Raw genomic sequence first — 27,698 nt, 5'->3', positions numbered from 1 at the left:
CAGATCTCGGTACAAATCTATTCCTGCAGTCTGAACACGGATGTAATTCCCAGGGCCGTCCAAGTCAAACCTAGGCAAGGTGACAACCCGAGGTTGGGTGCAAAATGGCACCCCACCCATTCCTTCTGGAAAATTGGCGAACAAATTACTCATGCACCCAGCCGAGTGGATCATTTCTCTTTGCATCATTGCTGGAAAATGTTGAAAATTAACCCTCCCAAATATAAATAATTTCTTGTTGGTTATTTTCCCATTTTTCATTTTAAGGTTATATTTGGAATTAAATACAATTTAGATTTCCGTAAAAACAAATGTGAATACTGTATAAATTTTGATTTAAAGCTTTCGTGACTGCAGGGATTCATATTCTTGGTTTCTTCGGAAAAGTCACGTAGAAGGGAAACAATAAAAAATATATATAAAATAAAATTCTCACGACACTCATTTTATAACTGATCATACTCAATACCGTGGGTTATTTTTCTCTTTATTTCCCATTGCATTTCACATTACATTACCACACAGGTTAAAATGCAATTGCTTAACAACGGCATAATTTACTTAGCTGCACAATAATTTAGTGCAAATAGACATTGCATTTGAGTAATCAAGCTGATCCATTTTTTATATTTTTACAATTCAACATTTTGTTTACAGTTCCTAAATTGAACACATTCACAATATAGCATTGCAAAATGCTAGAATATCACTACAGTCGGTGATATCAATTCAAACGGTGGGTGTCTGTAAATCAGTGGCTGTCGTCACCACCATTGCATAGGCATCATCCTTTACTCTCGTGTCTGAAAGGTCCATTGACGTTCGAGAACCAAAATTAGAGCTCTGCTAAGCGAGCAAGGCACAAGGCTGGGCCTCGGGGTGGCGGTGGGGGGGGCATGAGACATCTAAAGATGCCCCCCTCCCCCCACATTTCTGATTTAACGAATTGTCAAATTTTCAGGGTCACAATTCAATAGAAAAAAATCCATTCATGTTTTAAGATTTAATTGAATAACCGCTGGCTGCACGTGATGCGACGTATATGCCAATCACATTTTTGGAGGGGGGGATTCTGACAATTGAATGTGCTGTATGTATTGCGAGAGAGAGAATGCTTTTTAATTGGATGGATCCACGCATCATTACGTGCTTCGTGGGCAGTTAAAAGTTCCGGCGGAGTGCTCATTGTGTGTTGGCAGCGTGTGTGGGCCATGTGTATATATCTGGCAAGAAAGATATGTACTCGGGGCTAAAGAAATGCGACTGAATGAGGGCGCGCTTATCCACCGGCTCGGGAAGTACCGAGGCGAGGCCGATGCGGTATGCCTCCTCCACGACCTGCAAACGCGTGGGGTTTGGGTGTGACAAGGGAGGAGTGTGGGGACAATGACGAGTCAGGAGTGACAGGGTGTTGCATAAAACGTAGGATTAAAAGGGGAATCGCAGAGAAGGCATAACGGAGCCGTCGCAACATTCAGTGAAACGAGATGGAATCGTGGTGAAAAGACAAAGTGAGATAGATATACCAACCAATTATATCTTATCATGAATTGATAACTTAGCAATACAGCTCTCAGAGCCTTTTTTCATATTAAAAACAATTTGTCCTCCGGAGGATAACAAACATGTACCCAGCTGAGTTGCAGAGTACTAGATTCACATCTGGATGGTCACGCATTCAAATCCCAGTCAATGGTTAACTTGGCCCATAATCCCTGTGAGGTCAACACAACGAATGCCGATTTTTTGGAATGCAATCGATGGTTGTCCTATGCATGTGTAGCGAGTCACTCAGAGACACTAATAGGAGGCACTATTTATTATTGCCTTCACAGGTACAAGGAGTAACTATACTATGGTGTAACTAACAATGCCGATGACATGAATATGGTGACAAAGACTCCAGCAGCACGACGGGTTCCACTCCAAAAAACAGCTCCGAACCTTGCTCTGGGTCCTCCTTTTATCCACCCAGCGTGGCCTCGCTCCGCCTTCGGCCCCGCCCCCCCTTCTAGAACCTACTAGAAGGTTCCCGGGTTTTACCTCGCGTGCCCCCTCTATCGCCTTTGCCCCACATCCCTGTCTCCCGCCAATCACATGACCTGCTGGCAGACAGGGCTGCTACAACCCACAGATCCCCTTCTCTGCCAGCAACCAGCGCCACGCGCCATAGTGACCCATTCCATGTAACTACACATGGACTGGCTTTTGCAATGGGAATATGGAATTTCCATAACTGAATAAAGACCATCACAGTAGGCGAACATTGCTCCATATATGTTTGAGCACTTTTTAAGTTTGCATATTGCCATGCCTAAGGTGTGTACACAGGTTAAACATTTTATTGCATCTCTTTAAAGACAATCACAGTCAACGCCACCAGGTAAAACACGATATTTGTATGTATTAATGTATGTTGAACATCTCTCGAACTGTACGTAGCCAACCGTGCTAAACAATTGTGCGGGGGAAGGACAACAAACTCAACACAAAAAGTAGTTCTAAAAAAATTAGTTCTCAATCTAGATGTAAAAGTGCATAGCTCCAGTGGCTTCCTAATGTCGGATGGAAGAGCGTTCCAGACGGCTGCAGAAGCGCATCTGAAAGCGTGTGACACATTGACCGTCTTTGTTTGATGGTTAGCAAAAATCCGGTTTGAGGATGACCGGAGTTTGCATGATGGTGATGCTCCTTGACGAGATCAGCAAGGTATTGTGGTTAATTTAAGCAAGCACTTTGTGTGTAATGAGTGCGACTTTTATAGCAGACTGTATGAATGCTCACCTTGAGAGCTATGTTGAAGGAGACATCGCGAATGGTGTTAAGAGGTGGGAAAAGTCGCCCTTCAGCCAAATGTTTGTCTGTCACCTGCCCTGCCAGTGCCTGCCACGACAAATTACCAGACACATTCAAGCATTTGTATTCAACATAGGTAATCATATATCAATCACCTGGATGACAAGTACACAACAAAATATACTACGGCAACCAAACCACAGACCATCAAAGTAATGGTTAATATTTAATTTGTGCATCGCTTCATTCATGTGCACTGGATCTAAAAATGCTGAGCAACCACAGAAAAGCTGTAAGGCAGCCAGGCAGTGAGCTGGAGCAAATGATTAAAAAAGTTCTAAAGTCCTCTCTATATTAAGATATGTACCGCCGATTAATGAGTGTGTATGCACGTGGGAGGAAACCGGAGCAACCAGAGAAAACCCCCACGATGCAGAAGGAGAAGATGACATCATTCCATACTTTGCTGGACCGTATTCTACCTGGCGAAACCAGTGAGATGCATGGGGTGATGTGCGCCCATGTGACGTTACTCACCTGTGCACTGCACAGAAAGATCTGGTCGGGGATGTGGCGCAGACCGCAGGCAATAGTGCCCAGCGCGGCACCGGGAAAGATGTATGCATTGTTACCCTGGCCAGGGTGGAACACACGTCCATCTGCCAGCTTCACCTCGCCAAATGGACTTCCACTTGCGAAAATTGCTTGACCCTGCGTACGTATACAAGGGCAAAGATCCCCCACATGGTCTTTAACAGACTGCCATGGGCTGTGGTAGCAACCATATTGTGGTATCAACCATAATACACCAGCTGTAGTATCAACCATAATACACCGGCTGTAGTATCAACCATAATACACTGGGATGTGGTATCAACTATAATACAATGGCTGTAGTGTCAACCATAATACAGCGGCTGTGGTAGCAACCATAATACACGGTCTGTAGTATCAACCATAATACACTGGGATGTGGTAGCAACCATAATACCCTGGGCTGTAGTATCAACCATAATACACTGGGCTGTAGCATCAACCATAATAAAATGGGCTGTAGTATCAACCATAATACACTGGGATGTGGTAGCAACCATAATACCCTGGGCTGTAGTGTCAACGATAATACACTGGGCTGTAGTATCAACCATAATACACTGGGTTGTGATTGTAACCACAATACACTGGGATGTAGTATCAACCATAATACCCTGGGCTGTAGTATCAATCATAATACCCTGGGCTGTAGTATCAACCATAATACACTGGGTTGTAGTATCAACCATAATATACTGGGATGTAGTATCAACCATAGTGCACTGGGCTGTAGTATCAACTATAATACACTGGGTTGTGATTGTAACCATAATACACTGGGCTGTAGTATCAACCATAATACACTGGGCTGTAGTATCAACCATAGTACACTGGGCTGTAGTATCAACCATAATACACTGGGCTGTGGTATCAACCATAATACACTGGGCTGTAGTGTCAACCATAATACACTGGGCTGTAGTATCAACCATAGTACACTGGGCTGTAGTATCAACCATAATAGACTGGGTTGTAATTGTAACCATAATACACTGGATTGTAGTATCAACCATAACACACTGGGCTCTGATTGCAACGGTAATACACTGGGCTGTAGTATCAACCATAATACACTGGGTTGTAGTATCAACCATAACACACTGTCTGTGGTAGCAATCATAGTACATTGGGTTGTAGTATCAACCATAACACACTGTCTGTGGTAGCAATCATAGTACCCTGGGCTGTGGTAGCGACCATAACACACTGGCTATGGTAGCAATCATAATAGACTGGGGTGGAGTTTCAACCATAATACACTGGGCTGTGGTCGCAATCATAGTACACTGCGTTGTAGTATCAACCACAATACACTGGCTGTGGTAGAAACCATAATACACTGGGCTGTGGTAACAACCATACTACACTGGGCTGTGGTAGAAACCATACTCCACTGGGCTGTGGTAACAACCATACTACACTGGGCTGTGGTAGAAACCATACTCCACTGGGCTGTGGTAACAACCATACTCCACTGGGCTGTGGTAACAACCATACTCCACTGGGCTGTGGTAGGAACTCTTCTTTACCTGGGTGGCTTTGTAGCACTGCTCAGCCGTGCACTCCGCCTTGCTGGTTGGGTTGCTGAGCGCGTACACGATCGGCCGCTCATTGAAAGAGGCCATATCGCGCAAGATGGCTTCCGTGAACACTCCTGCGATGGCCGCGACACCTGTGCAGAATCACGATGCAAACCATGAGGCCCTGGGGACTTCTCGGCGAACACAAACTACAGTAGAACCCCCTCTTAACGATGGTAATTGGTTCCATGAAACCTGTGGTTAGGTGATTTGGTTAATCGAGTAAGAGAAATACACGTTTAAGGCTTAATTCGGTCCCATCAACAGTTACCCTTTTTCACCCACAAAACTACTTTATAACATTGTAACAATGCATATTAATACATAAAGATATCAACAACATTATAAACACACAATATTAAAAGAAACATGGATAATCGATGTATTAATTAATATTGACTGTACCGACAACAGCCCGTCGTTAACAGGGGAATGGTCAGTAAGTGAACACATTAGGCTCTATGGAGGCCTGTCGTTACTATACAATACTATACATTACACAATACACTACACTACTGTACACTCCACTATAAACTACACTATACACTCAATTATACACTACACCACTATACACTACACATTAGGCTCTATGGAGGCCCGTCATTAAGCGATTAGTCGTTCACAGGGGTGGTCGTTTGTAGGGGTTCTACTCTACGCTACTATACACTACTATACACTACTATACTCTACACTACTATTCATTACACAATACACTACTATACACTACACTATACACTACACTACTATACATTACACATTGGGCTCTATGCAGGCCTGTCATTAAGCAATTAGTCATTAACAGGGGTGGTCGTTAATAGGGGTTCTACTGTACGTACGAACAAGAAGCTCGATTCATGAATTGGAATCTGTATTTATCTTGGAGAAATCTGATGAGCTGTGAAGCTCTTTTTTGCAGATGTCCGATCGGGGCGGGTGAGACAGTTAGAACAATAAACAATACGAAAAACGATGGAAGTGTGAAGTATAGGAAAGGTAAGCATATCACTAAAAATAAATAATCTCAAACGATCCCATGTTTATTTTACCAGGTAAAGCCCACTGAGCTTTTAGATATTTTTCAGAAGCGACCTGGCCACAAATGAAAGCTCATAAATATACATTATCATTCTGATTCAGTGATTTTCACGAGAAACGTTGAGCAAAAATCCATTTGTCTTAAATTGTGGATTACTTCGAGCACCATTTCTCTGAGCAAAAAATAGAATGGTGCACATATACCTGAGCACAAGAAGCTAATATGGTGCAATGCCCATAAATGGACAGGGCCAACAAATCAGCCCCTGATCTGTCTGACACACGTGTAAACACATGGATACGAACGTGGGCGAATGACTCCGCGGAAATATGGAACTGCTTTATCGATGCTAAACCCCTCCCAGAGCTACAGTAGGGGAGCACACCTGCATCCCCCTCATATATACACAGACAAGACAAAGATCCCCGGTATAGCCTTAACAGACTGTTGGGACAAATGCTGTTAGTGAGCACCTATGAAGGCCAGCATGGCACACAAGGGGTGGGTGGCCAACACCACGGCCGAGCGCCTTTGTCTCCCCCAGTGCCGTTACTTACACACCGCACTAGGTACTCATTTGAGGCTGAGTCTACCTAGGAGAGGCCCAGAACAGGTTCAGATAATCGTCACTGGTGTTGGCCATGAGCGGGAATCGAACTCGCTACACTACCAACATGGACATGTCTGGATAATCACACTTTTTAGCATAAAATATAGGACTCGTCAGTTTTGTTCCACTTGAACGTTGTTTCTCGACGCACCGATGAGCACGGTTGGTCGAAGCGTGTGCACGGCCTCAGAGAGCGTGGTCACTGCGGGGTGGTCTTGAGCAAACTCTTTCTTCTCTAAGGTCAGATTATCCCGGCTCTGCCATGCACACCCAACACAGAAACGAAAAGTCACACACACACACTAACGCACTAACACAGCATTTCTCTGGGCAAAAATGCGATTCTAATCCCACACCTCCAATTAGCGCGGTTGTCTGCGTACGGTGGGAAAAAAGTTGAACATGCATACGTACACCTGAAAGGAGATACGTAAATAGGGATACAGAACATTCACATACATGGCAGACACAAGCAACACTTACCATACAGAGGTGAAACACAACCAATCGAATCCACGTTTTCAATGCTATATTTACGTGACACTGGCAATCAACGTCAAGCTCAGGCATGAAGAAAAAATATGTTTCATCACCAAACAAGCAGTAAAATCACATATGTGTGTGACTTTTAACTAAGGATGCCACCTCCTCTCCAGGTTTGAACAGGTACAGTTCGGGAATTGGCATTTGTGTTCGCGTGGCAGGAATAGATTTGTACAGAGGTCTGGGGGTAATATGTTGATCTTTATTGCAGTAGATGGCACAAAGAGTGTTTTTTTTAATAGACACAGACTGATAAATATATCTTTGGTCTGTGGAAAAAGGTGGCAAGCCTATATCGAGCCTGGCTAAGATACTATTCTAAGCCGAAATATATATATCTGGAATGGTTCCACCCAGGTGCTCGTTGCCTTAAAAATAGTTATCTTGACACGGCAATTCAGAACCCCGTCCCTCACCTTAATGATAAGTCCCTTGGAATCAAGCATCCAGATGCGCGAAAGCGCCTTCTGCCTCGGTGTCCCCTCCACCTCCATGCCCATCACCAGCAGCCCCGCAATGCCCATCGCCGCCTGAAAACGACGTCAAATTGCAGTGTAAAACATGGCACGTACACTGCATGCACACACACACAGCGATCAGTGCAGCGGTAACAAAGGTGCAGGGGCCCGAGTGCAGAAAGAAAAACTCGGAAACACTGGCATTCAGTGAATGACAGTAGTAAGAACCAAATTGCCGTTAGAAAAAAACCTGATTACAACTCAAGGATACGTGAGGTGTGTTAGTGAGATAGCAAGGTTGTGGGCGTGCCCGCCGTCGCTCGGGATTACGTCATCACTCCCACTGCATCAGCCAATCAGCTGCCAGGAAGACCCCCCCCTCCGCCCCATGCAACATGGCTTCCATGATCTTGACTTAAAGCTTTCATGACTGCAGGAATTCATATTCTTAGGTCTTTCGGTAAAGTCACGTAGATAGCTTCAAAGAAAATAACATTATAAACGAGATTTGAAACTAGATTTGGTGCTTTCGTGACTGCAGGAATTAATCTTTGTTTTTTTCGGTAAAGTCACGTAGAAATAAGAAAAAATTAAATTACATAATATACGACGTTTCGATTGCAACACAATCAATCATCATCAGGTAGAGGAAACACATAACCGCAGATATATATACAGACCTTAAGTAGAGGGAATTAACACATATACCAGGGGATACAGAGAGATGGAGCATCACACTAAATCAAACAGGGTTTAGCAAAATTTGGAAACTATGTAAAGCAACACAAACGGTCGGTTAAAACACAATTAACGCATGGTCTGGTTGAATACGCTATTTCAAAGATTGTTAAAATGTAAGTTGAGTGTGAAATTTAAGATAGTGATAGAATACATCCCGTAGAGAGACCTATGGGGGGAGACACGCACACAGTTAAGAGGTAAAGCAGCTCTGTACCGAGGCCTTAAATAGCCAGAGATGGAGGGACTGGGACTCAAAGACAATGGGACACAAATTAGCATGATATAAGTTGTCCGGCACACAGAGAGGGCGCCGCAGCACACGCTTAGAGACACCCAGGCACACAGCTATAGGTAGAGACAACACAGCGACATAAACCCAATTCAAGACACAAAGGCAGATACACCAGCAGAGAACACAAAGACACAGATTTCATACCTCTACGTGACTTTACCGAAAAAAAACAAAGATTAATTCCTGCAGTCACGAAAGCATCAAATCTAGTTTGAACCACCTCTTCGGGGAGGTATGAAATCTGTGTCTTTGTGTTCTCTGCTGGTGTATCTGCCTTTGTGTCTTGAATTGGGTTTATGTCGCTGTGTTGTCTTTACCTATAGTTGTGTGCCTGGGTGTTTCTAAGTGTGCGCTGAACCCCCTCTCTGTGTGCCTGACAACTTGTATCATGCTAATTTGTGTCCCATTGTCTCTGAGTCCCAGTCCCTCCATCTCTAGCTATTTAAGGCCTCGGTACAGAGCTGCTTTACCTTTTAACTGTGTGCGTGTCTCCCCCCATAGGTCTCTCTACGGTATGTATTCTATCACTATCTTAAATTTCACACTTAACTTACAATTTAACAATCTTTTAAATAGCGTATTCAACCAGACCATGCGTTAATTGTGTTTTAACCGACCGTCTGTGTTGCTTTATATAGTTTCCAAATTTTGCTAAACCCTGTTTGATTTAGTCTGATGCTCCGTCTCTCTGTATCCCCTGGTATATCTGTGTTAATTCCCTCTACCTGATGATGATTCCTTGTGTTGCAATCGAAACGTTGTATATTATGTAGTTTTATTTTTTCTTATTTCTACGTGACTTTACCGAAAAAAACAAAAATAACATTATTTTTTCTTATTTTCTCTGAACCTATCTACGTGACTTTACCGAAAGACCAAAAAATAAGGCTTCCATGATGTCATCTCTCCACGTGCTCCATCTGGTCTAAGGCAAGATGATTATGTTTTACATGTTTTATATAATTGTAATTCATGTTTTCAATATCATAGATGTTATTGTTATTAATTTGTAAAAGAATGTTATTTTTATTAATAACCCGTTGACCTTTTACATTGTGACAAGAGAGGTACGAGCGGTCCTGATCACCCTTATGTTCTCTCCGAATTTAATGACGCTTTATCGTCGAAACTTCCCTGCGGAATTATAGTTATCACAAGCCTTAACTTACGCAATTTATAGGATTGCTAAAGTTTTTCTGTCCTCGGGTTCCTTGGTAAGGAGGGTTTTTAAAAATGGACTTTAGCTCGGCACAAGGAGTACCTTACTTCCCCCGGAGTTTGGACGGGAGTCAACCACCGCTCTCAGGGACGATGGCAGGTTGATACGTTCATCAAGCACGTGTAAGTTATTCATTCCTCAGTGGCCCTCACCGCCCCAATCCCTCCACTTTGTTTCTTAAGTTCCTATTTCCTCACCTTCCACTTCCCGTATACATTCTTTTTACATGAACCCTGCAGCAGCGAGCCCGATCTCCCCCCTTCTCTCTAAATTCAGGAGCACAGTGTTTGAACATCGGGCAATTTCTGTACCCCCACCCCACTACTTCCTATGTCGTGGTTTGTGCTCTGTACCGGGCTCCTACTGAATTTTTTTTTTTTACAAAATTAGACTTTAATGAGTTTGATAACAGCCGTTGATCGTCAGTGGCACCTATGAGACGTTTCCAAGACGGGAATATGATGCTGTACAGTATTTGTTGCTATGGTTTTATATTTTTTATGTTTGATTATTGACTATATTTCATAAACGTATTCACCATATCCTCAATTATCGCCAACATATTAATTAACGTATTTAATGTATCCTCGATTCTCGACAACACGAAGTCACCAAATCACGAGGTATTCAACATGGTCAAATATCGAACGTACAAACAGATCCAACAAGCCCCATTGCTGCTCTCACCTCGCCTGCTCCCTGGAACAGGAACTTGTGGTCCGAGAGACGGTTCTTTGTGACTCGCAAAGCCGCCAGAATGCCCGCTAATGCCACCGCTGCCGTACCTTGAATATTAAGCGACCCAACAACACGTGGTGGTTAGGTGATGCAAGCTAAATTAATCGGCAATGAACTCGAACAACACGAACAATTGATTAATTCGAAACACATTTTTTTATGACAGGCCCAATGGCCCAAAACGTCTAGCGGCCAGCAACAAACAGCACCATAGAGTTGTAAGATATAAGAGTTATACACGTGTCTTGAATTTGCCGAGGTTATTAAAATATCTCTGGAAAAGAAACGATGGGAGAGAATTCCAATGTGGAGCGGTGTGTGGGAAGAAGCAGAAAGAGAAGTCAGGTGACCTGCGGTGTGGTGAGTGAGCAGTGATTGAGTGGGTGAGTGAGTGTGTTGATGTCACCTGCAGTGTGGTGAGTGAGTGTGTTAATGTAACTTGCAGTGTGGTGAGTGGATGGGTGTGTTGTTGTGACCTGCAGTGTGGTGAGTGGGTGAGTGTGTTGTTGTGACCTGTAGTGTGGTGAGTGAGTGGGTGTGTTAATGTAACTTGCAGTGTGGTGAGTGGGTGGGTGCTGTGACCTGCAGTGTGGTGAGTGGGTGAGTGTGTTGTTGTGACCTGCAGTGTGGTGAGTGGGTGGATGTGTTGTTGTGACCTGCAGTGTGGTGAGTGGGTGAGTGTGTTGTTGTGACCTGCAGTGTGGTGAGTGGGTGGATGTGTTGTTGTGACCTGCAGTACAGTAAGTGGGTGGGTGTGTTGTTGTGACCTGCAGTGTGGTGAGTGGGTGGGTGTGTTGTCGTGACCTACAGTGTGGTGAGTGGGTGGGTGTGTTGTTGTGACCTGTAGTGTGGTGAGTGGGGGGTGTGTTGTTGTGACCTGCAGTATGGTGAGTGGGTGGATGTGTTGATGTGACCTGTAGAGTGGTGAGTGGGCTGTGTGTTGATGTGACCTGCAGCGTGGTGAGTGAGCACCGTATGAATGAGACAAAACAGTCAGTGTCTGGTAGACCGAGTTCACAACATGGGTGGAGGAATCAACGCGTGACGTTCAGTTGAACAGTAACCATGGTAGTGGTAGTAGTGATAGGAGAGGGGAATGAGTAAAGTGATGAGGGCTGGTACAGGGATCGTATCTGAGTAAGCAGAGGGGACTGATACACGAAGGAGGCAAGTGTCATGGTCAAATTTGTTGTCTTCCTTATATTCTCCACAATGACGCTAACGGTGCCTGTGTACTCCAAAATGCTCAGGACAAAACCCGCAAAACAACCTCAAGAAGCACCCACCCTGAATGTCATCATTGAAGGTGCAGTAATGGTCTCGGTACTTTCTGAGAAGACGGAAGGCGTTGGTGTTGGCAAAGTCCTCAAACTGGATCAGGCAGTTCTTGCCATATCTGCCCAAATCAACAATAATTGGCATCCATTTACACATTACACATGATCTGTTCCAGGCTTGGTGCACGTGGATGTGAATGAGCTCCATGAGAAGACGATATAAGGCAGGCTCTAGTGATGAGGGTTTGCTGGCTTTAGGGACAAACATAAGCACAAACTAAATCACCGCTTAGTTTTCTGTAAAACTAAAGCTTGGGTAACAAATTGTTGCTGCCAAGTTGGAAACAAATTGCAGGGAACCAAAGAGGTGCTCTAGTGAGTGTATGCACAAGGTGTTGAATTAATTATTGAAGGCACTCCAGGAGTGATGTGACAAGGCTGCCCTCTGGTAGGAGGTGAAGTGCTTTGAGAGTACTAAAAGTGAAAATGTCATCTCATCTCACGACGCTAATGAAACGATTAAAATCTAAATTTGAGCTATAACCAATAACACATGAATGTAAAATCCTATCCCGGTGTCTCCTGGGTGTGTACGACGCGCGACTCGCGGACGCGCGACGGCAAAGCGTGGTGCTACTCGCTTGTTCACGATGGCCTGCATGAACTCGTCGATGAACTCATCGTAGGCCGCTCCGCGCACTCGCTTTTGCTTCAGTCCGATGTAAAACGGGTCTTCCAGCAGTGACTGCAAGAGTGAGGCGCATGGGAAAAAAAACACAAGAATCAGTCGCTGAAGACAAATTTTTTTTATCAAATGCAGAATAGCAATTATGGGTCAATTGATTAATTTAATTTCAGACCCACTGAGACAATGTCTCATTTACCTGAGTGAACAAGTGACCATGCAGTGATATTTACCCCGAAACGTATAAAGAGACTCTATAATAGAAGTTCAGTTGCACATTAGCTATTGTCGCAAAATATCTATGGAGACAATATGCCTCCTTTCCATATCTGTCCTTCCACGTAAAAATTAAGAGTATTTTATGCACATCCCATTAGCCACACGGCCTTCTGGGAGTGTACAATTTCAGCAGCATTGGTTCAACACAAGAACAATCTAGATCGGTTTTGACATTCAGTGTCTCATCCACAGTCAAACTTGAACTAACGTTGATGAACTGCCAGACGTTTAACGAATAAAAACTCCTCAAACTATGCACTCCCAGAAAGTTGTGCGGCTGTTGTGCACTGCCTTCTGCACTCCCACTGGCAGTCAGTCACTTCCTTCATACTCTTCTATCACGATAGCCGTGGTTACTGTTCCCATTAACTTCACTCATTGATTCCTCCACCCACATTATGAGACCTCCTTTGCCAGAAACAAGATATAGGAATAGGTTTTACCCTTTTAACTGGCACAAAAACTGACACCTTTATTCAAGGCATCATGTTTGCAATAACCACAACACAAGCAGTCAAAATGCAAACAAAAAAGCTAACTCTGATAATAATATGCACTGTCCTTTTGGTGTCTTTTGGTGTCTTCTGGTCCACCACCAATGGAGACTAGGCTCTAAGAAAAGCTGTCTCGGGTGTGGACCAATCAAATTCAAGGACAGTACATATTATTATCAGAGTTGGTTTTTTTGTTTGCATTTTGACTGCTTGTGTTGTGGTTATTGCAAACATGATGCCTTGAATAAAGGTGTCAGTTTTTGTGCCAGTTAAAAGGGTAAAACCTATTCCTATATCCTCCACCCACGTTGCGGACTCGGTCTACCAGATACTGACCATTCGTCTCACCCACACTGTGTTCAACCACCATCACACACTGCGGGGTCACAACACTTCTCTTATTATTGCTTCTTCCCTCCCAATACTCCACTGTGGAATGCCCTCCCATTGTCTCTCTCCTCAAAGCCTTGCCCAATTCAAGGAAGGTGTGAACTCTTATCTCTTGTGACCTTGAGAGTGCCGATTGTTGCTGTCCGCTTGACGTGTTGGGCCTTTGGGTCTGTGCTCGTATAGACTGGCTCTGCATGCGTTGTCCACGTGCGTGTGTATAGCCTAGGGGAGTAGTAGTGTAGCAGTTAGCACGCTTCACTACGAACCCGGCGAACCCGAGTTCTGTTCCTGCTCACGGCCAACACCAGTGACGATTATTTAAACTGGGTCTGGGGAGACTCAGCCTAAAATAAGTACCTGGTGCGGTGTGTAAACATTGCCGCTTAGGGAGACAAAGGCGGCCGGGCATGGTGTTGGCCACCCACTGACCTCATGTGCCGTACCGGCCTTCATAGGTGCTCGCTAACAGCACTTTTCCTAACAGTCTGTTACAGGCTCTTCATGTGCATATTTGCATTTGTGTATAGCCTGTTCAGGCTATACAGGGAATGTTTGTCTTTGTGTATAGTCTGTTTAGGTTATACGTGGATCTTTGTCTTCGTGTATAGTCTGTTCAGACTATACGGTGGGGGGGGGGGGGGGGAATCTTTGTCTCTGTGTACACACCTGGTTGTCCGTGCCCACGTCCAGCATCACGGGTAGGCACTGCTGTGGCTGCACCCCTCCGCACACCGTGTACAATGCCAGCTTCCCCACCGGGATCCCCATCCCGTAACTGCCGAGGTCGCCCAGCCCCAGGATTCGTTCCCCGTCCGTCATGACCACCGCCTGCCAGCAGGGAGCCACAAAGAGAGAGAGAGAAGCAGGGATGGGGGGGGGGACACACGCAGTGTGTCGTCCGTAATGTTTACCACTGTGAGAATGTAATATAAACACCCATGAATGGAGTTTGGTCAAAGGTCTCAATAGAGGATTGCAGAGCTTGGGTAAATTGTTTGTGGCGCCAGTGTTGGCTGCCTTCCCGTTAGCATGCGGTTTCCTGGGGCCTCCGTGTGAAAACTGGGCACCATTACAAATTCTGTGGCGTTTGTAGAAGCAACTTGCACGAGTGATATCATTTACAAAAAGCAGAAAATAACAACATTCGAATAAATAAATTACGTAATATTGAAACTGAAACAACAGTAAGACTTGGCGAGTACAGTGAGCAGAATGAACAGCCTAAAAGGCCTTAAACGCATAGTGTTGGGGTAATTGTTCAGGTCACTTTGTACACGTACCGACTCCTCACAAGCAGCAACGTTTTGCAAGTTTATATGTGTTCCTGACATGGCGGCAGAGCTGCAAATCTTGTTATTAAAAATGCCAATTCGCCAAATTCAGCTTCGTCATTAACGGCTGTCTTGGAGGAAATGACTTCCGTAAAAGCTGGACAGAGAATTGTACTTGAATCGAGCCACTAGCTATCTGTACAATGTGCAAGTGTCCATCCGTTACCCTGTGTATCTCGCAAACGATACACCGTGTGAACAAACATAAAATAATGTGTATCTTTGTGCGGACATTCCTGCAAATGTATCACCTTTACGAATTAACATTTTGCCCCCAAAATTTCATGAAAGAATGTCCAATACCAAGCAATGGGAGCCAACATTTTCCTGAAGCGTGACTCACACTTGATTGGTATAATCGTCTGGAAGTTGGGTTCCCCAATGTTTTATATTTAAACCATTTCCACATAACATCATCATCCCTGGTAAAGGTGGCAAGGAGGCCGTGTTTATGGCGGTATGCTGCAGCAATGAGGGGCTGTCCTGTAACTCGCCATCTGCGTGCTCTCCGCAGCGTGCGTCTCCTGTAGGGCGATGACGTCCACGTTGTTTTCCCTCGGTTACTGGCCAGAAAAAGTCATATTTAGGCCTTGAGAGTCCTTCAATGTTGAGTTGGTGTCACTCGAAGACCTCGCCCCGTATGGCTTCCGGCTCCTTAGAGAAGGGCCTTTTTTTACATTCAGCTTTAGCGATCATATCTGGATAAGATTTAATGACGCTATTATTTGTCTTTAAGCTAGAACACCTAACAGGTGGGCCGCGAGTAGGAGGCTATCGTCTCCCACCCTTGGGCGTAACATAAACGACGCGTGATTCCTGTCTCGTGGGTGTTCGATTGAGAGCACGCACCCTGATGTCACTCTCCGGCCATGATTTGAGGACCGTTGCGATGTGTCCCTTGTCGTGGATGGTGATGAACAGCCCCCTGTAAGACAGGTGGGCAAACACCACAGTAAAAACATAAAAACCCCAGACAGGCGACCTTTCGCCCAGACACAGTAACCTCCGCCCACTCCTCTCTTAACCATTGCCCATTCCTTTCCTCTTCCCTCTCCTCTCCTCGCCCCCCTCCACTCCTCCTCATCCCTCCCCGACCCTTTCGTGAACACAGAGTACCCTCTATCGCGGTCACTCAATCCGCAAACCTCGCATGCCCCTGCCATGGAAATCATTCTATTCTGTCACTTTGTTTTTAGCTACGTTAAGCGCTCTATAGCAGCAAAATTATCTAAATAGTCTAAACATGCATTGACATTATTATGCTACTCTAATACATGTCCGCTTTGTTGAGCTATCATTTGTGGCCAGGTCGCTTCTGAACAACAAATATACCTCTTCTTTGGTTCTTTCGGTAAAGTCACGTAGAATGAGAATAAAATAATAAATTGATAAAATAAAATAACACAATAATATTCTCACGACGTTTCGGCCACAACACAAGCGGCCTTCATCAGGTGAAATATACCTCAGTGGGCTTTGGCTAATAGGATGGGGATGGTTTCGTGTTGTATCTGTATGTGTTTGGGTGGTTTGTTTACCTTTCTTGTACGTTGCACTACTATCGTGGTTTTGTACTTTTTGTGGATGTCACGTTCTTACCTGCCCCGAATGGATATCTGTGAAAAAGAGCTTTGCAGCCCATCGGATTCGTCAAGTATAAATAAATATTATAATTGATTCTGAGTGAAGGTGCTCTACAAATATAAAATAAGACGGAGCTGTGTCAACATGGAACACGCCACCAGTCTCATCTTAATCAAATCTCTCATAAAATATCACAGCACATCTTCAACTGTGACGGCTCGAATGCATTCTACATGAAGAGACGCTGGTGCACCAATTTAATTAATTATATATGTGTGTTTTTTTATTGTGTGTGATATCCGCTGGATAAATAGAAACTGCACAAGTTATAAATATGTTTGTATACGTATCATTACGCATTTGGTATGCATGTGTGTGCGTGCCAACACCATTGATGATTATCTAAAGCGGTCCCGGGCCTCCCCTAGGTCGACTCAGCCTCAAATGAGTACCTGGTGCGGTGTGTAAACATCGCCACTAGGGAGACAAAGGCGGTCGGGCGTGGTGCTGGCCACCCACCCCCTCGTGTACCGTTCCGGCCTTCATAGGTGCTCGCTAACAGCACTTGCCCCTAAAGTCTGTTAAGGCTATATGGGGGATCTTTGTCTTTGTATAAGTGTGGGGAGCGGTAGCACAGAAGTTAACATGCCGTGCAACAAACCGAGCGACCCGGGTTCGATTCCCACTCACGGGCAACACCACTGACGATTATCTGAACCGTTCCCGGGCCTCCTCTTCGTCGACTCGGCCTCAAATGAGTACCTGGTGCGGTGTGTAAACATCACCACTGGGGAGACAAAGGCGGCCAGGCGGGATGCTAGCGACCCATCCCCTCGTGTGCTGTACCGGCCTTTATACGTAATACTCGCTTCAGCACTTGCATCAAATAGTGTGTTAAGGCTATAGCGGGATCTTTGTCTGTGTTGTCTCTGTGTGTGCATGATTACGTGCTTGCTCTGTGTGTGTTAATCGACACCATGGGCACCCTTGCAAACGACATGTCCCATCTTAAGGGATTCCCAGGTGAATATATTTTAATACAAACAAAAAAAACCCTGTCGTGACAAACCGCTGTCAGCACCAGCAGTAGCGAATTAAGAGCACTGGCAAACCCTCTCCCGTCGTGCTTGCCCCAACAGTCTGGCAAAGGCTATACGCGGTGGGGGGATCTCTGTCTGCGATGTGCGTCAGCGTTACCGAGGTCTGCGGAACGCCAGGCCGTACTGCTGGCAGGCCAAGCCCACGGTCGGGGTGTAGACGATCGGCATGAAGCGCTCCACGTTGGACATGAGCACCTTGTAGAAGAGGCGTTCGTTACGGTCCTGCAACCCCATCAGCAGGATATACCTATGCACATACATACACACACACGTACCTATTATGTTTTATGCAAGTGTGCCATCATTCCGCTTAGCTTATTCCAGGCAAGCTTCATCCAGTCTCGAGAGTCGTTTTTTTGCAGGAGGGTCCTGCCGGGTTTTCCGCAGAAGGGGACGATGTTGATGCTGAAGTGTGTGGTCCCAACTTGAGTTATTTGCAGGTATTTTTTTCAGCATTGGGATGTTTTGGTCAATACCGGTTGCATCGCGGTGATATGGTTTTTTTTTTTTTCCAAGGGAGGAAACCGGAGAGGAGCGCGGAGGAAACCCACGAAGAACTGGGCAGAGAACATAACCCAAATCGGTAAACGTGTAGAGTAGTAGTATGGAGACGTGACGTCATGAGCGCGGTGAGGCTTGATGACGTCATGTCACCTCGGGGTACTTAAGGAGGTTCGGGTGACGAAAGCGGGGTCGTTGTGGGAGCCCGGGATGGAGAGCGTTTGAAGAGATAGCCAGGGGTAAGGCTGAGAGAAGTCTGCAAGAGCCAGCTGGGTTATGTGGAGCGCTGCTCTCCTTGGTCGGGCGGTGTTGGTTAAGCCCCTGTCCCGACTCGAGTGAGAGAGACAGAGATAGCTGGGCTAGCAGCAGATAGAGACAGAGATAGTTGGGCTAGCAGCAGATAGAGCCAGAGATAGCTGGGCTAGCAGCAGAGAAAGCCAGAGATAGCTGGGCTAGCAGCAGAGAGAGAGACAGAGATAGCTGGGCTAGCAGCAGAGAGAACAGAGATAGTTGGGCTAGCAGCAGAGAGAGCAGAGATAGCTGGGCTAGCAGCAGATAGAGACAGAGATAGCTGGGCTAGCAGCAGAGAGAGCAGAGATAGTTGGGCTAGGAGCAGAGATAGCTGGGCTAGCAGTAGAGAGAGACAGAGATAGCTGGGCTAGCAGCAGAGAGAGCAGAGATAGTTGGGCTAGGAGCAGAGAGAGCAGAGATAGCTGGGCTAGCAGCAGAGAGAGACAGAGATAGCTGGGCTAGCAGCAGATAGAGCCAGAGATAGCTGGGCTAGCAGCAGATAGAGAGCAGAGATAGCTGGGCTAGCAGCAGAGAGAGACAGAGATAGCTGGGCTAGCAGGAGAGAGAGCAGAGATAGCTGGGCTAGCAGCAGAGAGAGACAGATAGTTGGGCTAGCAGCAGCTAGAGACAGACAGAGATAGCTGGGCTAGCAGCAGAGAGAGACAGAGATAGCTGGGCTAGCAGCAGAGAGAGCAGAGATAGCTGGGCTAGCAGCAGAGAGAGACAGAGATAGCTGGGCTAGCAGCAGAGAGAGCAGAGATAGCTGGGCTAGCAGCAGAGACAGACAGAGATAGCTGGGCTAGCAGCAGAGAGAGACAGAGATAGCTGGGCTAGCAGCAGAGAGAGACAGAGATAGCTGGGCTAGCAGGAGAGAGAGAGCAGAGATAGCTGGGCTAGCAGCAGAGAGAACAGAGATAGTTGGGCTAGCAGCAGAGAGAGCAGAGATAGCTGGGCTAGCAGCAGATAGAGACAGAGATAGCTGGGCTAGCAGCAGAGAGAGCAGAGATAGTTGGGCTAGGAGCAGAGATAGCTGGGCTAGCAGTAGAGAGAGACAGAGATAGCTAGGCTAGCAGCAGAGAGAGCAGAGATAGTTGGGCTAGGAGCAGAGAGAGCAGAGATAGCTGGGCTAGCAGCAGAGAGAGACAGAGATAGCTGGGCTAGCAGCAGATAGAGCCAGAGATAGCTGGGCTAGCAGCAGATAGAGAGCAGAGATAGCTGGGCTAGCAGCAGAGAGAGACAGAGATAGCTGGGCTAGCAGGAGAGAGAGCAGAGATAGCTGGGCTAGCAGCAGAGAGAGACAGATAGTTGGGCTAGCAGCAGCTAGAGACAGACAGAGATAGCTGGGCTAGCAGCAGAGAGAGACAGAGATAGCTGGGCTAGCAGCAGAGAGAGCAGAGATAGCTGGGCTAGCAGCAGAGAGAGCAGAGATAGCTGGGCTAGCAGCAGAGACAGACAGAGATAGCTGGGCTAGCAGCAGAGAGAGACAGAGATAGCTGGGCTAGCAGCAGAGAGAGACAGAGATAGCTGGGCTAGCAGGAGAGAGAGAGCAGAGACAGTTGGGCTAGCAGCAGAGAGAGACAGAGATAGCTGGGCTAGCAGCAGAGAGAGAGACAGAGATAGCTGGGCTAGCAGCAGAGAGAGAGACAGAGATAGTTGGGCTAGCAGCAGAGAGAGACAGAGATAGCTGGGCTAGCAGCAGAGAGAGACAGAGATAGCTGGGCTAGCAGCAGAGAGAGCCCGAGGTCCCCGTGAAGGACCCAGTGTAGGGACACCTACCTCTGGTGCAGTTTATTGCTGCACCAACAAATGTACTCGGGGCCTCCTTACCGTTACCACTCTACGTCACCCTGCCGTGTAAGCATACGGTATTGAAGGCACAGAGTGCATCTGAAGAAATTCTCACTGGAAGGTTTCTTGTTAAAATGTAGGGCTCCACGTTTTACAGAGCCGGAGTCAGATGGAACTAACAGAGACATCTGTGGCAGAACATTCATCAGAGAGAGATCCTCTTCAAATGTGACTGTGCTGTTTGCCATCCCTCAGATTCCACGACATGAAGAGTCTGATGCATGCTAGGTTCACATTTGGGATGCTGCGGTGGCAAGATGTTAACTACCTCGCCTGGTGTACAGGAGGTCACGGGTTCGATCCCAACCTGTATATTTGGAGTTTGCTTGTTCTTCTCATGGTCGCGTGTATTTCTCCAGGTCCTCCGGTTTGCGTTCCACATTCAGAAACATTAATTTAGAGTATTTGGCTGCTATAAATTTCCACGTGATAAGAAACATCATTGGGCGATCATTTGTGGTCAGGTCGCTTCTGAAAAAGAGCTGTACAACTCAGTGGGCCTTACCTGGTAAAAACATTGTTTTGTTTAGTTTAGTTTTCTGATATCCTATGTGATCACAAGTTGAAGCTCAGCATAAACGTGGGAGACTGTTCCACCTAAACCTACCTCGGGGATCTCAAAAATACCGCCAGTCAACAGAAACAACTCACATCACCGAGTGTTGCTCCATGCTCCCTGTACCGCTCCCATTCCGCTGTAATGTGCACCAACGTCCAACCACATTGAGGGCGACATTGGCACGTAAAATAGCGATCGATCGATCATTTGATTGGCGTAGCTTCATGCACTGGCGATGGAACTCCACGCACGGACGCACCGGTCGAGGTCGTTGGTTTGCCGCTCGAAGTTCTTGATGACGTGCAGCACCTGCACGTCTTGCGACAGGAAGCAGGGCGGCAGCAGTCCGTGAATCCCCAGGTGCTGCCGCTCTTCCAGCCCAAAGGCCATTTCCTGTTGAGGCAACGTCGAGAGGGCATCACACGATGAGGCGAATGCTGTGGTCGTTATTATTGTTCATTTTTATTCTTGTTTTTTTATTTAAATCCTCAATTCATCCCAATCCATCACGCCACGAGATGCGGAATCCCTCCAGAAATCTCGTAGAGCAATGCACCTCACGTGTCTCTCAGGAAGAATGTCCAGTTCATGTTTATTTATTAATACAACATATTTCACCTGGGAAATCCCTTGAGATGGGACATCTCATTTGCAAGAGTGCCGGGGTATGATTGACAATATATATCAAACACGTGTTGACGTGCATACAAACATGCAAACAAAGACAAAGACCCCCCGTATAGTGAAGGCCGGTGTGCCACATGAGGGGGTGGGTGGCCACCACCACGCACGACTGCCTTTGTCTCCCAAGCGGCGATGTTTACACACCGTACCAGGTACTAATTTGAGACTGAGTCAACCCGGGGGAGGCCCAGGACTGGTTCAGATAATCGCCACTGGTGTTTGCCGTGAGCAGGATTTGAACTCAGGTTGCCGGGTTCGTAGCGTAGTGCGCTAACCACTGCACCACGGCTCCCCACGTACACACACGTACATAACAAACACCTAATGACAAGTATACGCACATGTTAAATTTGTGACTTGCATAGAATGCATGTACACAGTACATATCACACACAGTCGATCGAATAAGTCAAGATATTAATAATTTGATCGTGCACGCCGCCGGTTTGTACAGAATGCACTCTCGCAGTCACAGTTGCGTGTGTTTGGTCATTGGTTCCTTCAATCCTCAAGCAGCTCTGCATCTGGGTAATGTCAGGGGCGCAGCTGCTATGGAAGATACGACTGTGGGCCCACCTCCTTTCTCCCGACTTACTTTTTATTGAAATAGCTACGGATGTTTTTCACCCAGCATATAATAATGTTAGGCTATAACCATAAATGTTATTTTAGGTGCACCGTGTATTGGGTTTAGAGGAAGACAGTCTTCGCCAGGAACAGTATTAACAGAAAAATATTTGTAGGTAACAATGCTACTCACAATTAAGTGACCGTGCATCTTGCTTTCATGCGCATGTCAGTTAGCAAAAAAGCTACCGGTGTCCGGTAACAAACACAGGCAGTAGCGCTACTAGATTTTACGCTTTGTGTATTTTTGGGATAGAAATTATTTTCATTTGTAACACATTTTTTTGCGATTCATGGTGAATTGTAATATTTTCTTATTATAATTTTTCTAAAAATGTTTCTTTATCTGTTGATTTTAATTCGCCATGTGGCCAACTGGGCCCCTATGCATTGCATCACGCTGCGTTTACCCCTCCAAATTTGCGCCCCTGGGTAAGAGTGTTGCCTTCATAGGTCAACGCTGCCCTTCGCAGTAGGAACAAGGGCTACCTCCTGGATTAGAAGGACTGGTAAAAGGACCAAGGTCGCTGCGCTTATCTCCTCCACAAGCAGAAGATTAAAAACAGCCCACTCGATGTATGTGGCAAGCGTTACAATCAATGGACCGCCTCGTCAGTTCATGCACCCTCTGCTCATTCGGGGGAGGTAGAGAAGCCATCCACAACCTCACTTGGAGGACCTGGACTGGCTAAAGAACCCGTGACCTAAGCCTCTGACAACCTGATGCTCCCCTACAATAAGTCTACTATTCAACAACAAACCACACAGCAGACGAAGAATTGGCCCATCTTAGTGGAACCCGCTGATGGTATTTTTCCACATAAATGAAAAAACCTCAATCATAGAATGATGACGCCTTAATCATTCGCCGGCTCAAACAGAGTGATGAGACGGCCAACTAACCACCATGGACCCTCTCTGTTAGACACGAGTTTAAGTTCAATACAAAACGATATAATACGTAATACAATTTAATCAATAACGTCGCTGGAAGGAGATCGTCTGCTTATTTATTTGAAGCATTAAGTGTCCAGGTGTTCTAGTTTAGGATACAAATTAAGCCGGTGTGGCTGAGTGAGCCTGGCCCGGAGGATCTGGTTGCACTGCTCTTTGGGATGAGCTCATCAATGATGCGTTGGGCCAACGTTGGTATGTAGTTGGAAACGTCATGATACATATGCAGCTCACGCTTGCATATTTACTGGGAGCTGATTGGGATGAGAGGGGGTGCAGGGTGGGATGAAAGGGGGTTCTGGGTGGGATGTGAGGGTGGGAGCTGGGTGGGATGAGAGGGTGGGTGCAGGGTGGGATGAGAGGGGGTGCTGGGTGGGATGAGAGGGGGGGGGCTGGGTGGGTGCTGGGTGGGATGAGAGGGGGTGCTGGGTGGGATGAGAGGGGGTGCTGGGTGGGATGAGAGAGGGTTCTGGGTGGGATGAGAGGGGTGCTGTGTGGGATGAGAGGGTGGGTGCTGGGTGGGATGAGAAGGGGGCTGGGTGGGATGAGGGGTGGAGGTTAGCGCGCTGCGGGGGTGGGCAAGGAATGTGGGGTACGGGGTGGGCGCAGAGTGGGGCGATCGTGGGGTGAGGGGAGGTCTGGGTGACACCGTCACTGTACAGACTGAACTTAAAAATAATCACCAGCACACCACCACCACCGCCGAGATCAACATGAGGTCTGGAGACTTCTCTCGTTAATAACTCGGAGCAAAACACGTCTCCTAAACACAGAGTGAACGGACTTTCAGATGACGTAACACGAATATCCAGTGTACGATTCGTACACATAAATCAATTAACATGACAATCGTGCACATAAACGGAATGGTGAGTGCACAATGTGCAATTATACAGTATTGGTGTTCAATGTAAACTATGTTCATGCTAATTGGTTGGCTACGCGCACGAGGAGATGTGGCCTGGACCACCCGCGGCCGCCTTTGTCTCCCCGTCGCCTTACTCATTTAATGCTTAATTGTCAATTCGCATATTCGTCACTGCTGTTGGCCATGCTTGTACAGGGGAAATCGAGTTTTAAGGTCCATACGGCGTACAGCCGTTTAAATACTGGCAAACATTATATGTCTATTTGTTTGTGTCTCCCTTGTGATGGGACTGTGTAAGATGAACGTTGAGATTCATAAGGGCACGGGGTGACCAATAAGGTATGTAATAAGGTAGGCACTAAGGGGTTGACAGGTATGTTACCTGTTTCGTAGCGCAGTGCGCTAACCACTGCGCCACCGCGAACCCTCATTCAGAAATTGGCCACACATGCAGCAGCAGCAGCAGCTGAAGCGATTCTCAGTTTACACAAAAACAAAGATGCCCTGTATAGCCTGAATATATTTTGGGGCATGGTGCTGTTAGCGAGCACGGCACCAGGAACTCATTTGAGTCTGAGTCGACCTAGGGGAGGCCCAGGACCGGTTCAGATAATCGTCACTGGTGCTGGTGGCCATGAGCGAGAATCGAACTGGGGTTGACCAGGTTTGTAGCCCAAGGCGATAACCGCTACACACGTACACACGTACATAACCAACACATAGTGACGAATATTGACACAACAACGGGACAGACCCAGCAGGTGGTATGGGTTGACTGAGATGACTGGCAGATACACCACTGCGACAAGTATTGACAAAGATTCCCTCCATATAACCTTAACATACTGTTGGGGCAAGTGCTGTTCGCGAGCACCTATGCAGACCGCAACGGCACAAGAGGGGGTGGGTGGCCAACAACACCACGCCCGGCCGCCTTTGTCTCCCTAGTGGCGATGATTTTACACATTACTCATTTGAGGCTGCGTAGACCTAGGGGAGGCCCAGCACCCGTTTAAATAATCGTCGCTGGTGTTGGCCGTGAGAGCGGGAATCGCTGGGTTCGTAGCGCAGCGCGCTAACTGCTCCCCAAGTATTGACACAAACAAAGACAAAGATCCCCCACATAGCCTGTAACACACTGTTGGGGCAAGTGCTGTTAGCGGGCACCTATGAAGGCCGGCAAGGCACACGAGGGGGTGGGTGGGCCAACACCACGCCCGGCCGCCTTTGTCTCCCCAGTGGCGATGTTTACTGCACACCGCACCAGGTACTCATTGAGGCTGAGGGTGCCCAGGACCGGTTCAAATAATCGTCACCGGTGTTGGCCGAGAGCGGGGATCGAACTGGGGTGGCCGGGTTGGTAGCGCTAACCACGTGCCCGCACGCATTAAAGGGCTCTAACACCGAGTCGCTTTAACGTCGCCCGCATTCAAAAGGGCCGTGCCGACGGCACGAGACCCCGCGGGGATTTCTACGGACAATGGGACCCCCTCGCTCGGATGTTCAAACGAGCGAGCAGACGAGACGGCGGCTGATGCGTCGAGAGCTGCCACGGGATTTCAGTGTCGCCGATTATTCGCACAGAGCGTCAGCCTCGGACTATTAGCAAAACGACTGGAAACGACAACACCACTGGAAAGCAGGTATCGGTACGAATCAATCCCCGGCACCCCGAGCACGAACGCCGATTCCCGGACTGTACCGGGTAAAATCCGGACAGGTGGCAACACAGGTGCGTGGGTGAGTTGCTGAGTGACTTGGGAAATGAATGAGTGAATGGGTGAATGAGTGGGCGAGTGGGTAGGGTTGCCACCTTTTCCAAATGTCTCAAGTCAGCCCTAGGTCTATCAAAACTACTGTGTAGTACTGTATACTGCAATAAATTCAACACAGTACCGGCGGTATAGTGCCACAATCTGAGTATACAGTACCCACAAACTCCTGTCACTCACTCACACACACAGATAGGATGCCAATTCCTCAAAGTGCCACTCGGTGTGGGTAAAATCCGGACAGGTGGCAACCCGATCCAGTTTCCTCGCACGTACCCAGACACTTGTTTAACGCAGGGTGCTGAGTGTGTGGTGCAGGGTGCTGAGTGAGTGGTGCAGGGTCCTGAGTGTGTGGTGCAGGGTGCTGGGTGTGTGGTGCAGGGTGCTGAGTGTGTGGTGCAGGGTGCTGGGTGTGTGGTGCAGGGTGCTGAGTGTGTGGTGCAGGGTGCTGGGTGTGTGGTGCAGGGTGCTGAGTGTGTGGTGCAGGGTGCTGGGTGTGTGGTGCAGGGTGCTGGGTGTGTGGTGCAGGGTGCTGGGTGTGTGGTGCAGGGTGCTGGGTGAGTGGTGCAGGGTGCTGAGTGTGTGGTGCAGGGTGCTGAGTGTGTGGTGCGGGGTTCGTGGTTTTCTGAGTGCGTGGTGTGGGGATACGCGGAGCGGTGTTCACAGTGCGAGGTTCGGGCTGCGTGGTTTGCGGGGTGCCGTGGTGTGCGGGGTGCCGTGGTGTGCGGGGTGCGTGCTGCGTGGTGTGCGCGATGCGGGTTGCTGCTGCTGCCGCAGCTGCTGCTGCTCGCCTTGTTGAGGTGCGGGTTGCGCGTCACGTTGTAGCCTCGCAGCTCCGTGAAGCCGCAGCCGCCATCCTCGTGCCGTGCCGCCATCGCGCCCACAGTGACCGTGGCGAAGCGCGCAGAGAAGATGATCGTGCCGGCTCCGGGGGACTCGCTCAGCGGGGAGGGAGATAAAACCACGCCACCCACCAGCCAGACCCCCACCCAACCAGCGCCTCGCACTCCTAACCTCCTCCTACTCGGGGGAGGAGGGAACGGTCATTTACGGCCACAGTCCATCAACTTTCACTCGCGATCATCATCATCATGGGCACATATCCCCGGAGGTGTCCGCTGCACATTTCGTCATATTTAGTTTCCACTTTCCTCCGCCTCGTGTCAATGTGCTCAAGTAGTGCCAGATCTTTCTGGCACCAATCTCGTATGATGTCAAGCTGAAGTCATAAACTACACGGAGATTGGCAGACTCTATACGTCTACAAGTCAACACATGTTCCAATAACAGTGGCATTAAAATAAGTATATATTTTGTGACGTTTCGGACAATGGTCCTTCATATAGCTTTTTTTTCACCAAAACGACACCTATTATTGTCCTCTACTTTCCCTTTAAGGCGACTGTGTTATTGATAAATGTGTCCACTTTTGTGATGTACAGTGAGGGAAAAAAGTATTTGATCCCCTGCTGATTTTGTACGTTTGCCCACTGACAAAGAAATGATCAGTCTATAATTTTAATGGTAGATTTATTTGAACAGTGAGAGACAGAATAACAACAAAAAAATCCAGAAAAACGCATGTCAAAAATGTTATAAATTGTTTTGCATTTTAATGAGGGAAATAAGTATTTGACCCCTCTGCAAAACATGACTTAGTACTTGGTGGCAAAACCCTTGTTGGCAATCACAGAGGTCAGACGTTTCTTGTAGATGGCCACCAGGTTTGCACACATCTCAGGAGGGATTTTGTCCCACTCCTCTTTGCATATCTTCTCCAAGTCATTAAGCTTTCGAGGCTGACGTTTGGCAACTCGAACCTTCAGCTCCCTCCACAGATTTTCTAT

The 27,698-nt window shown here is 47.2% G+C and overlaps 1 protein-coding gene across 1 annotated transcript; it reads right to left on the bottom strand.

Moving 5' to 3' along the window:
- Positions 1 to 470: 470 nt before the first annotated feature.
- LOC116939843 (NADP-dependent malic enzyme-like) lies at positions 471 to 26,838 on the bottom strand. Its single transcript, XM_032948751.2, has 14 exons — positions 26,643 to 26,838; positions 21,206 to 21,339; positions 17,845 to 17,994; positions 15,913 to 15,988; positions 14,399 to 14,560; positions 12,526 to 12,629; positions 11,894 to 12,003; positions 10,557 to 10,654; positions 7,576 to 7,689; positions 6,768 to 6,873; positions 4,920 to 5,062; positions 3,334 to 3,507; positions 2,785 to 2,883; positions 471 to 1,338 (listed from the first exon to the last, which is right to left on the bottom strand). Exons 1-14 carry the CDS (start codon positions 26,724 to 26,726, stop codon positions 1,183 to 1,185), a joined length of 1,710 nt encoding a protein of 569 aa, XP_032804642.1. The 5' UTR covers positions 26,727 to 26,838; the 3' UTR covers positions 471 to 1,182.
- Positions 26,839 to 27,698: the final 860 nt, after the last annotated feature.

Source organism: Petromyzon marinus, chromosome 7 (genome assembly GCF_048934315.1).
Source record: "Petromyzon marinus isolate PM22_M1 ecotype Great Lakes invasive population chromosome 7, UKy_Petmar_22M1.pri1.0, whole genome shotgun sequence".
NCBI classification, from domain to species: Eukaryota; Metazoa; Chordata; class Hyperoartia; order Petromyzontiformes; family Petromyzontidae; genus Petromyzon; species Petromyzon marinus.
The sequence above is the reverse complement of the archived record's forward strand: the minus strand, read 5'-3'. Positions and strand labels throughout refer to the sequence as shown.